General features: G+C 41.5%; 1 protein-coding gene across 1 annotated transcript in view; it reads left to right on the plus strand.

Annotated features, from left to right (window-relative positions):
• SLC35D1 (solute carrier family 35 member D1) overlaps window positions 1-8733 on the plus strand; it is a 46528-nt gene extending 37795 nt beyond the window's left edge. Inside the window, exon 12 of the mRNA XM_068963578.1 lies at window positions 4054-8733. Coding sequence (XP_068819679.1) covers window positions 4054-4162 — 109 coding nt within the window. The 3' untranslated portion in view covers window positions 4163-8733. The remainder of the gene's footprint in view (window positions 1-4053) is intronic.
• The last annotated feature ends 4633 nt before the right edge of the window (window positions 8734-13366 follow it).

Raw genomic sequence — 13366 nt, forward strand, 5'->3', positions numbered from 1 at the left:
GTCGCACAGAGTCGGACACAACTGAAGCGACTTAGCAGCAGCAGTATTCTATTATAGAATTCCCAGCTCAGAGATTGAGCCTGTGTCTCCTGCATTGGCAGGTGGATTCTTTATTATTGAGTCACTTGGGAAGCCCTGAAGTTCTTTTATTATCGCTATTTTATAAATGAGGGGGCTGAGGCTTAGAAAGTTTCAGTCTTATGCATTATGAAGACATGCATTGGGCCTGTTTCTGTTTGCCTGGCACTGTGCTCTAGAGAGAGGTGGTACATTCACTCATAGCTCTGCCAAGGTCACACAGCTCCTGTCATTGAAGGATTTCAGCCCTGATGGGTTGAACTCCAGAGTCCAGGTTCTCACCCTTTAATGAATTATCATTCAGTAAATGACTAATTAGTTTATATGTAGCCTAAGTGAACCATATGTAGCCATTGCCACTTTAGATTCTCAGCTATCTGAGGGCAGAAATCACTTGTCTTATTTATAGTTGTGTCAGTACTTACCAGTGCCTGGTCTGTAACAGGCATCCAACTAGTAATAATAATAACCAAATATCAGACGATATTTTTTTATGCTTAGTCTTATCCTCTGCATTGCCCTAAGTATGCCATACTTAATCTAACAGTTCTCTGAGATAGGCACTGTGAGTATTTCATTTCCTAGAGGGGCTGAGAAACTTGCCATGTATTATCCAGCTGGTGAAACATTCAGTCCATGATTGCCTTCCAAGTTTTCTTAACTGCAGTCCAGTAAAAGTGAATAGAGGAATAAGTTATTTTCATATCCCGTCAGCATATGTCATCATACTGGTTACATAACTCTTAAGCCAGCCTCCTCCTGTGTAAAACACCCCGCTTCACTGTACCTTCTGACATCAAACCAGAGTCTATATGGTCTCTGGGGGTGGGCTGTGATGCAGCCCAGAGTCTGGCTCCAGAGAGGACTTTGGTCTAGCCACTTCTGCCTGGCTCCTGAGTCTACTGTTCCTGCATCTGGGACTCCTTTACCTGTTTCCTTAAAAGGAGGTTTTGCTTCCTGGTTCCAGCCTTCTCCTCCTGCATAATTCCATCCTAGCAGACTCTTCTAGTTCCAGTCTTCTCCTGAAGTAAGGACGTGATCTCTTCTTAGTGGTTCTCTCATTTGGAGAGAGAGAAGGAAATGTTTTGTATTATCAGTTGGTATTATCAGTGGGTTGCTGCTGCTGTAACAGTTACCAGGCTTTTCATAGAGATAAATAACTGACTTCTCACTGGAAAAACTTTGACTTCTAAAAGGATGTATGGAGGTTGGCTAGCCCTTTGCGATGATATAATTCCTTACAGAAGAGCACTGAAATGGAATATAGCAGCAGATTTGTATTCTGTTATGGGTACTGCGACTAGCTATTTATAGTTCACTTTTCATAACCTCAGTTTTCTTTTCTCAGTTTTTAAGCTAGGGTTGTCTGTGTTAGTTTGGCTACTAAACTTCCCTGAATGATCCTGGTCATGAGGTCTAAAGTTATTTTGCAAGAGACTAATGACCTTTGAAGGAACTTCTTCCAGGTGTGGGAAACATATATAATATATTACCTTTTTAAATGTTCTGACAGGAGTCCTCTACCTACCTTTTAAGTTTTTTGTTTTTTGTTTTTTAAGAGGCAGAAAAGAAAAAGGAGTAGAAGTAGGGGAAAAAAATGATGGAAATGCTTGAGTAGTTTGGATTCAGCCCTGAGTCAGGGAAGAGTATCAAAGATACCAGGAAAGCAAAACAACAACAAAACAAACAAACAAAAAAAACACCCTGTTTCCAAATATATGAGAAAAACTCCCTGTTTCTAAAAATACTGACATTAAATGGTAAGAATAGGTAGAAAGTAAGTTTTTAGGTTCATATTCTATTTCTTAACTTTTCTCTAGTTGAGTCCTTTAAAAAACAAAACTGTATTGTACATGAAGGCAGTCTTATCAGAATTCTGATCTTGAAAGGGAGCATCTACCTGACTCACATCAGTTAATAAATAATATCCTTATCAATGCCATTGAGTTCCAAAGAAATCACAACAAAATTTGAGAGCCTTTTATTTTTTTTTTGTAAATTTACTCCTGGCCAAATTCCTAAAATGCCTAGGCGGATAGAATGGTTAACAAACATCCTGGTCAGACTTTTGTGACTGAGGTACTTCTATTTTTAAAGTATGTGCACACAAGGGAACGATATTTAATGTCCTGTAGTAAATCATAACAAAAGTAATATGAAAAAGAACGTGTGTATGTATATATATGAAATTGCATAACTTTGCTGTACACCAGAAACTAACATAACTTTGTAAATCAACTGTACTTCAATAAAAACTGAAGAAAGTATGTGCACAGACCAACACTTACCTTGATATAGAAGGGACATAGATATCTATGAAGGCAACATAAGGTGTTAATATTTGTTGAGTGCCTAGTCTGTGACAGCCACCTTTACAACATTGTTTCATTTAATCATCCCCGAGTTCACATGAAAATGAAATTGAGACTCAAGGGTGAAATAACTTGCCCAAGGTCACACAGCCACCATAGTAAGAAGCGGAGCTGAGACTCTACCCCTGATCTGACTATAAAAATCTGCTGCATCATTTAGCCATGTGAGAGCACATCGGATAAGAGAGGAAAACGGTCCCACTTTGTTTTGAACATTTTCAGTCTCTTTGCATACCTTCTGTCTTAGCACCGGCTTGTCTTTATTCTCCTGTCTCCTTGAGGTGACGGATTAGTATGCAAAGGCATAGACTAATTTTTACCTTAAGGGAATTTGTAATCTAGTTGGGAAGATTCATTTATTCCTAAACACAGATGATAGGTACTTTTAATACATTCCCTCCAAAGAGCTTTCAGGAGGCTGTGTATCCCAGGTGGGCTTGAGGTCCCCAAAATAGTCCCTGTCCCAGAAGAGCGAACCCCCCGGCAGTAGGTGTGGTAGACAAGTGTGAGGGGTGGCAGCAGCCCGCTCAGAGGCCAAGGGCTCGGAAGATGGCGATTCCCCACCGTTCACTTGATGCTAGTTGGAGAGAAACTAGCTTTGAGTCTCCCGGGATCTGCATGTTTCCTTTCTTGTGTGTGTGCATGTGTGCTCAGCCATGTCTGACTCTTTGCAACCCCGTGGACTGCAGCCTGCCAGGCTCCTCTGTCCATGGAATTTTCCAGGCAAGACTACTGGATTGCGTTGCCATTTCCAGGAGATCTTCCTGACCCCGGGATCAAACCTGCTTCTCTTGCATTTCCTGCATTGACAGGAGATACCTTGAAAATCCGCATTGACAAGGCGGATTCCTTCCATTGCGCCACCTGGGAAGCCTCTTTTCTTACTTATTGGGATGTTTTTTATTCTTATTAAAAAGTATTTCTGCCTCAAATGATTATTTTTGAAAATGCAAAAAATACAAGTAGAAATCACCTATAATCTCAGTCTAGATGTCATTATTCATTAATATTCTTATTTTGTTTCTTCCAGACTTTATTCCGATGCATTAATGTACATATTCATGTTCATTTAAATAAAATAGGGTTGGAGAATGCTGAACTATTTTTTCATTTTAAAGGTCATGGCCAGCTCTTTATTTTCTGCCATTTAAAAAATGCCTAGTATTCTATTATATGAATTTATATAATACTCTATTGTGAGACACTTATCCTTTAGCTAATTTTCTGCAGTTACAGATTTTGTGATAAATGCTTTGTCAATAAGTCTATGAAGATGTATACAGTTCATCCGTGAAATAGATTGGTAGGTCAGAGGATAAGTGGAATTCTGAGGTTTTTATTTCAACCAATAGTCATGAAGAAAGACTGTATAAAATTGGCCCTTCTGCTGACAAGTATATGCAAATATTCGTTTTTCCAAAGCATCAACGACAGTGGATAGTACCATGATGAGGGAATGTCTCTAGTTTGGTAAATGAAAATGCTGTATGTTTTCATTTTATGTGGTGTTCATTCATAAAGGTAGCTCCAACCCTCAGTCCAGGTTGCCTTATATTTGTGCCATTCCTTCCTTCCTCCTTGATGGTGGTTTTCTGTTTTGCAGCATTGCTGGGAGCCTGGTATATTCCTACATCACCTTCTCTGAAGAGCAGCTGAGCAAACAGTCAGAAGCCAGTAGCAAGCTGGACATTAAGGGAAAAGGAGCAGTATGACGAGGGTTGCATCGACTGCACTGGCCCAAGTTTTCGATCAAATGGGAACACTGGCAATTCTTACACAGATACTGAGGTGTCTTGATCATGGAGAAAATACCGTTGCACTTGTACAATCTGCGGATTGATTGCTGCCTTTTAAAATTTTATGAGAGAAACTTATAATTGACTCTTTTAAATATGCCATTAGAATTAATTTATATCAGACTGGAAAATGTACTGGGCTTTTTAATTTATTTTTCTTCTATGCCGACAGTGAAACATCCATGTTTTGAAAATATTTTATTCCATAGTTTGATATCCAGGTGTCCCTGAGAGCCACATATCTAAAGCGTTTCATCAGGAGCCTCACTGTTCACATCGTTGCTGAGTCTGGAGACAGTTTGGCCTTCCTTCTGCTGGAAATGCAGCTGAGGATCTGAAGTTAGTCTCTGAATTTTCTTTCTTAACGATTGCCTTTTCTTCATGAGGCTATCATCACTGCTTTGGCACTAAAGAAATGTGTGTGGCTTCAAAGTGTATTCGTTTCTACATTGGGCTTCCTGAGAGCTCATGGGATGAGTAGGGTGTGTTCCTTGAAAGTGTCCTATTCCCTCTAAGTTGTATAGGATGAGGAAAATGAAGGGGTGAAGGAAGTAGACTTTTTCCTCATTTTATTCATCTGTCGGAGTCATTCATTCAACTAAAATGTATCGTGCGTGTAATATGTGCCAGGCATTGTGCTGCGTGCTGGAGGTGGAGAGATGTTGTTGGAGGTAGTTGCCTGATCTCGCTCCTGCTATAGTGACCAAGGGTAAGACTGAGAACTTAGCTCCATGGATTTATTCAGAAGACCTTGTGACTGTGAACAAGTCTTCGAAGTTTTCTCAGCCCTCAGAAACTGCAAATCTGTCTGCGGGGTAGAAGCACCAGCTCCACAGCGATGTGAAACCGAATGCTGCAGTGTACATCAAATGCGTATGGACCCTGCCATCCTAAACCATGAGCTCAGCTGTTCTTGCCCGAGTGAGAATGGCATGCTGGGAACATGACCTCCATCTCTTTCCCCTTGCTTCCTGCCTCTGGGTTTTGTTGCTCCTCTTTTTACTCCTGCTTGAATCAGTATGACCAGTCTTGCATTTCTGAGTGTATGATTTGAGGGGAAAGGCTGGTTAGATGTTTCTGTATGGTCCAGGCTTGGACTGTGTTGCTGGCACCGTCAGTGTTAGAGCCATCACCGTCCCTCCTCTTCTTTTAATGGCATGAGCATACCTCTTTCCTTTGGACACTCCTGCCACATCCCACATTAATGAGCAGGCCCGCTTTTCTCAAGGTCAATGCTGCATCCTGGGAGAGCAGCCGTGGATGGGCCTCGCGTGAATTGCCTCTTTGGGCAGGTCGGGTGTTAACTCAAACACAGCAGTGTGACTTGGCTTAGAGACATCCATTGACTTTGGAGATAAATGCTTGCTCAGGTCAGCTGTACAGTCATTGCAGGAAGCTGGCTACCTTTGCATTGCTGTACATGCTGGCTTTCATTTCATTAGGTTTGCAATCTACTGGCCTTTGTTGACCTAAACAGCCAGTATTCTGGTGCCTCAACAGGGAAGCTGGAAGGTTTTGATTTCTTCCTATTTTTGAAAAAGAGTTATATTGAGGTCCTTTTCATATTCATATCTCCCTTATTTTTGGTTTGTCTTTGTCAAAGCCTAGCCAGTGGTGCTGGTCCCTAGACTTAGCCTCATAGCCAACTCTCAAGTTAGTAGCTCCATGCAGGGGATCCTGAGACTCACTGTTTCCTAATAATATGTGAGCTGAGAAAATTTAAGTGGGAGAATAGGATATTATGTTGTGCAAGATATCTTATCCCTGTTTTATTGATAAGAAAGCAAGACTCGGAGAAAGATGACTTGCTAATAAGTCAGAATTCCTGTTTTTTTCCACTGAACTGTGCTGCCGTTGATAACCTCCCCTCTTCCTCTTGAGGAAGTGAGGAGGTAGAGGTGCCCGCTGAGCTAGCCTGAGCTCTTTCGAGGAGGTGAGTGATTGATGGAATTTAGAGTCCTCAAGGAATAGGCTTTGTGCATCAGGGAGAGTGATGGGCACTCTGCGTGCCTGAGCTTCTGTCTTACTCCAGGCTGGCCATGGGTGACACGCACTTCTGCCTATGAATTTTGCTGTCCCTACCCACTTTTGCCCGGGGACAAGGGGAACGCATTTTGGGAGCTGATTTTGGTAGTTCTGTTCCTCCTCCTTTGAGCTACTGGGAGGAGGGAACTTTGACATTAGAAATAGTTGGTGTGCATTTAGAGGTGTTGGACTAAGACCTGCTCGACTCCGCCACTGGCCCCCCGCCCTGCCAAGTGTTGAAGTGCTTCTTGGAGAGTCAGTTTCCTTGAAGACGTGTCATCTCTCTAGGTCTTATTTGAGAAAATCATGCTTAGTAATAATTTCACTAAATGCACATGACGTTAGGGCCCGTGGCCTATACTGAGCTTTCTGACTGATCAGAAGCAGCAGAGCAGCTTCAAGCTCTCTGCCCTGTTCATGTTGATTGTTGGATTCCCCTTTACCTGCCACCAACATCTTAAGAGCAAGAAGCCTGGGGAAGTTGGAGACTGAATAGTCTGACCAGCCATTTTTTGTAGTTTGTTTTCAGTTATGTGCAGGGTTGGTTATGGCACATGAAGAGATGTGCCTGGTATTCCAGCATCTTACAAGGCAAAAGTTCTTTGATCTGTTAACTACCTCCTGGGAGAAAAAGAGGCAGTATGGAATTAAATCCTGAATTTGCCCTCTGAGACAGATGAGCTGTGGTGAGGATGCTGAAAACACATTTGTGACTAGTGGCTCCTCTTTTTGAGTTAATGACAGCGATGCCCTCTTTGACCAGTCTGTTTTTAAGGCAGTGCCAGATTGATTTGAGTAACCTGATTGGTCAGGCTACATGTTGCCAGCATGTCGGGTGATTTCTAATTCCTTCACATGACTGTTGACTGTAGGAGTCAGTCATTTGTAGGATCCAGCTTGCATGTAGGTTAAGAAAGAGAATGTTTTGCGTTTGTTGTTTGTAGTTCTTGTTGTATCAGCCATGCATGGAAAGTTCACAGCAGTAATGCTGATATAGGATCTTCATGGAGAGAAGAGTTGTTTCACTTTTGACTAGTTTGGAGTAGTACCCAGGGTTTTGGGCAGGCCTACCTTTATTTTGGTTGTTGTGGCACCTATCACTGAGGAGAGATTGACTGTTTTATACCAGGCATTATGTGAGGCTCTGTGGCAGCTGAGGTGAAGAGGACGTGGTTCTCATTCTCAAGGAATGTATGATTCTTTAGCCAGACCCCGATTGAGAGAAAGAAGCAGATGAAAGGAGTCAGCGATTTATGAGTAGACGCTGCCTGCAGTTGCCAGCACTGGTGATTAGGGGTGTCCCACCCATAGAGGTGACTGACGCACTTCTTGAAGAGGATTTATAACTTGTACTAGTCCTCTAGCTCTGAGATGAGAGCCAGGCCATTCAAATTCTGTGACTACCCGGGTCCCTCTGCTCTCTCTTGCACGTATTCTTGCTTCCCCATAGCTGTGTACTGCTGGTTCCTCCCTATGAACAAGGCTGTGATTGATTTTTCTCTCCCTGAGGGAAAAATAATAATCTTCAAAATAAATAAGGTAAGGGATGCAAACTCCTCAGCACAATGCCTCGTGCATATTAGGCACTCCGCAAACGTTACTCTCATTTCAGGGTTAGGCTGTAAGCAAAGATTAAGAGTCTTAATTTGTGCCCCTTAAATGCTAGAGGCCTGGGCAATATATTTCATTTTGAATGTGCCCCTATAATTTGGCTACTTCTAGAATGGTTAAAGAACAGTTTCTGCTCATGGTCAACTTGTTAAAATATCTAGTGGGTATAGTTGGGCTATTGTATGATGCAGGTGATTCTACCTTTTAAAAAGATTTTATTCTTTAAAAAAATGACTCATATTTTGGTAAATTAAAAAAAAATAGTCTCTATCTCAGAGAAATATAATTACACTTCAGAATGGTGATGCTGTTAAAACTTCCCCAGTTTTACCGTACCTTAAGGTAGCTCCTGTGTAGGTTGGACATTCTTTCTTCTCATCTTCGAATTAAATGCATTAGCTTCATGGTGCCTCTGTGTCCAGGCTTTTGTCAGTTGTTGGTATTTGTGAACCTCTGGCACTATCGTTGTTTTCTAAGCCTACCTTCTAGTTCTTACTGTTAGGATGCCACTTCATCATGGTATGAGGAGATATTCTATGATGAGTTTTTTTTTAAGCTTTCTTTTTTGAAAATACTTTTAAAAAGAAATCTACTGGTTAGATTTTTTTTTGTCTCACAAAGATGTTTTTAGAGATTATTTTGTTCATAAACATTTCTTTCTCATGCTGATAATCAACTGATTTTTGTCTACAAATGTTGGTCTGTCACAGTATTTTTTCAATATAGATTCTATTTACCAAATGACCATTTTAGTGTTTTTAAAAGGTACTGAGGATTGAGATATGTAAATCAGGTGACATAAATATGAAAATTATGTGCCTAAATATTTTTGTAAAGGTGTCAAATAAATACTTTTTCTTCAACCCATGTATTAAAATTTCTTTCTAAGTGCCTGCAGAGACAGTCAAGAGCTGTAAGTCTGCCTCAGTTTAAGAGGATGGCATCCCAATTAGTTGACTGAGACACAATAGAGAAAATACTCTTTGCCAATGTGATATGATTTGTAATAAGAAGTATGTATTTGGTCTTTGTCCTTATTCTTGGCACACTGCCCCTAAAACCTATGTAATTTTCTATATAAGAGCTACAGGAAAATCTTTTATTAGAGTATGTAGTTTTGTTTCCAGTTCATGAAATAGCTCCAGAGCCATAAAGGTGAAAAAGGTGTCTTTTGTTAGCATCTTTCAGCCATTCCTAAGGTTATGTTAATGAGATGGCTTTGGGAAACTCCCTAAGTCTGGGAGCTGGTTGCCAGGGGAACCAACTGAGAGATTTATATTGGAACTTTCAGCCTGTATACATCTGCTCTCTCCAAGTGAAGAGAAGAGGGGAGAGGAGCTGGAGGTTAAATCTGTGGCCATTGATTTAGTCAATCATGTCAGCATAATGAAGCCTACATCAAAGTCCATGAACTGTGAGATCTGGACAGCTTCCCAGTTACCGAACGTACTTAGGTGTTGGGAGGATGGTGCTCCCGGAACACTGCGAATACTGCATGTGCCCCACACTCCTTGCCCGCTGCAGCTCTTCCATCTGTTATTCCTGAGTCATATATTTTTGTAATAAACCAGTAGTTTAGTAAGTAAACTGTTTTCCTGAGTTCTGTGAGCCACTCCCACAAATTAATTGAACCTGAGAAGAGTGTGATTTATAGCTGTTTGGCCAGAAGCACAGGTGTCAATCTGGATTTGTGATTTGTATTGGAAATGGGTTGAAGGAACAGTCCTGTGGGACTCAGCTTTTTGCTGCGGGATCTGATACTAACCACACGTTCAGTATCAGAACGGAATTGTTGCTCATGTAGCCCATATAGCAGATTGGCTTGGTACAGGGCAAAAACACACATTTGGTAACCAGAAATGTGAGTACAGCGCAGAGAAGATGGCCTGGGAGCAGTTTTTCCATTACAGCCATTCAGTACTTTGCATGAATAGCACATATGACTCAACATTCAGTGTCTTTGGTGCACTTGTGGTAAACTGAAAGGAAAGAAATGCATATAAAAATTGCCTTTAAAACATTTCATCTCCTTAATCAGGTGCTTAAGACTCTGAATAACTTTATTAGGAAAGTGAAAGTGAAGTCACTGAGTCATGTCCGACCCTTTGCGACCTCGTGGACTGTAGCCCACCAGGCTCCTCCGTCCATGGGATTCTCCAGGCAAGGATACTGGAGTGGGTTGCCATTTCCTTCTCCAGGGGATCTTCCTGACCCAGGGATCGAACCCAGGTCTCCTTCATTGCAGGCAGATGCTTTAACCTCTGAGCCACCAGGGAAGCCCTTATTAGGAATTAACTCCCAAATAAAACATGCTATTCAAGAAGCATTTATTGGTACTGGCAAAAACAGGTAGAAGTACATTAAGGCATTAAAAAATAACTGTGGTTAAATACATAATGTAAAATTTACTGTCTTAATGCTTTTGAAGTGTCCAGTTCAGGAGTAATACTGTATATTCACACTGTTCTGCATCCAGGCTCCAGAACCTTTTCCATCTTGTAAAACTATAGTCTGTAACTATTACAAAGCTCATTTCCCACTGCCCCCTAGACCCCAGCAATTACCGTTCTACTTTGTGCCTCTCTGGATAACTCCTATAAGTAAAATTGTACAGTATCTGTCATTCTGTGACATAATGTCCTTATTTCACTTAACATAATGTCCTTGAGGGTCATCTGTCATAGCACATGTCAGAATTTCTTTCCAAGGCTGAATGATTTTTCATTGTACGTATATGCTGCTGCTGCTGCTGCTGCTAAGTCGCTTCAGTCATGTCCGACTTTGCGACCCCACAGACGGCAGCCCACCAGGCTTCCCCATCCCTGGGATTCTCCAGGCAAGAACACTGGAGTGGGTTGCCATTTCCTTCTCCAATGCATGAAAGTGAAAAGTCAAAGTGAAGTCGCTCAGTCGTGTCCGACTCTTTGCGACCCCATGGACTGCAGCCTACCAGGCTCCTCCATCCATGGAATTTTCCAGGCAAGAGTACTGGAGTGGGGTGCCATCGCCTTCTCCGATGTATATGCCAGCTTTTGTATATCCGTCCATCCGCTGCTGGACACTGGTTTCTTCCAGCATGTGGCTATTGTGAATAAGAATTGCTAAACATGCCAAGCTGTCACTTTGAGTTGCTCTAACAAATGGCCATAGATGGCAAATAACAAACATTGATTTCTCACAGTTCTGAGGCTGGGATGTCCAAGATCAAAATGCCAGCAGATGTGGCAGCTGCTAAGAGCCCGCTTCCTGGGTTGCAGATGTCCGTCTTCTCAAAGCCTCACATGGGAGAGAGCAGAGAGGAAGCAAGCTGTCTTGATTCTTCTTAAAAGGACTCTTAATCTTGAGGCTCCACCTTAATGATTTAGTTACCTACCAAAGACCACATCTGCAAGTACTATCTTGTCAGGGATTGGGGTTTTAACAGATGAACTGGGAGCAGGGAATGGGACACAAAATCTATGGGAGTGGCGGTACAAATAGGCTTTTTATTCTTCTTTGGAATTGCTAGGTCACATAATAATTCTATTTTAAATTTTCTGAGGAATGGCTGTACTGTTTTCCATTGTGGCTGTACCATTTTACGTTCCCACCAGTAGTGCACAAAGATTCCAATTTCACATCCTTGTCAACACTTGTTATTTTCTTTTATTGGTAGCCATCCTGCTTAGTGTGAGATGATATCATCTTATTGTGATTTGTATTTTTCTAACAACTAGTGAGCATTTCTTCATATGCTTGTTGGTCACGTAATACACTTTCTTTGGAGAAATGTCTATTCCAGTCCATTTTTTTAAATTGGGTTTCTTGATTCTTGAATTGTAGAGATATTCTGCAGTTATAAAGTATTATGAATTTTGACCCCTTATCAAATCATCTGCAACTATTTTCTCCCGTTCTGTAGGTTGCCTTTTGATTCTTATTGACTGGTGTCCTTTGATGTACAGTTTTAAACTTTGATGTAGTGCGATTTGTCTATTTTTACTTAGGTTGACTATTCTTTTGGTGTCATATCCAAGAGATAATTGCCAAGTCCCTTGTCACGAAAACTTTTCTCTATATTTTCTTCTAAGAGTTGTATAATTTTACATCTTAGGTCTATTTTTAGTTAGCTTTTGTATATGGTTCTACTTCCAATTCCATTTTTTTTTTCAGCTTGAATATCCACCTTTGAGAGACTGTCCCTAAGCCATTTGTTGTAATCAACCTTTAATATCTTATGAGAGTTTTTTCTTTCTAATTTGTGAGTTATGTGCTCTTTTCATGCAGCCTGTCTTCTACTGGTTTATCATCTTGCTCAGCTTCCACTCACAGGGCTGTCGGTTATTGGGGAGCAGCATGGAAGAGGTGCTGCCAAGACAGGCAGAGCACAGAATTGGGGCCTTTGTGTATCCACAGCAGGTAAGCGGAAACCAGGGCCCTTCAGGGCTTCTTCCCTGCAGAAGAGAAGGGACAGACATCTTCTTCTGTCCATCCATCCATCTGTGCAGTAAGACTGAGCTCACTGGGACCAGTGGCCGGCCTCTAGCAGGGGTCTGGCACAACCTTTTTACACATGAAGCTCAGGGAGGTACAGCTGTGCACTGGAGTTGTGGAACCCATATTCCAGTCCTGATCAGTCTTTGCTCTTCACCACCACACAAGATTCTTTTTGTTTTTAGTTAATTAATTCAAGAAGCATCAGTTAGAACTGGACATAGAACAACAGACTGATTCCAAATAGGAAAAGGAGTACATCAAGGCTGTATATTGTCACCCTGCTTATTTAACTTACATGCAGAGTACATCATGAGAAATGCTGAACTGGATGAAGCACAAGCTGGAATCAAGATTGCCAGGAGAAATATCAATAACCTCAGGCAGATGACATCACCCTTATGGCAGAAAGCAAAGAACTGAAGAGCCTCTTGATGAAAGTGAAAGAGGAGAGTGAAAATGTTGGCTTAAACTCAGCATTCAGAAAACTAAGATCATGGCATCTGGTCCCATCACTTCTTGGCAAATAGGTGGGGAGACAGTGGAAACAGTGACAAACTTATTTTGGGGGGCTCCAAAATCACTGCAGATGGTGATTGCAGCCATGAAATTAAAAGACTCTTATTCCTTGGAAGAAAAGTTATGACCAACCTAGACAGCATATTAAAAAGCAGAGATATTACTTTGCCAATAAAGGTCCATCTGGTCAAAGCTATGGTTTTTCCAGTAGTCATGTATGGATGTGAGAGTTGGACTATAAAGAAAGCTGAGCACAGAAGAATTGATGCTTTTGAACTGTGGTGTTGGAGAAGACTCTTGAGAGTCCCTTTGACTGCAAGGAGATCCATCCAGTCCATCCTGAAGGAAATCAGTCCTGAATATTCATTGGAAGGACTAATGCTGAAGCTCCAATACTTTGACCACCTGATGGGAACACCTGACTCATTTGAAAAGACCCTGATGCTGGGAAAGATTGAAGGCGGTAGGGGAAGGGGATGACAGAGGATGAGA

This window comes from Capricornis sumatraensis, chromosome 2 (genome assembly GCF_032405125.1).
Source record: "Capricornis sumatraensis isolate serow.1 chromosome 2, serow.2, whole genome shotgun sequence".
NCBI lineage: Eukaryota > Metazoa > Chordata > Mammalia > Artiodactyla > Bovidae > Capricornis > Capricornis sumatraensis.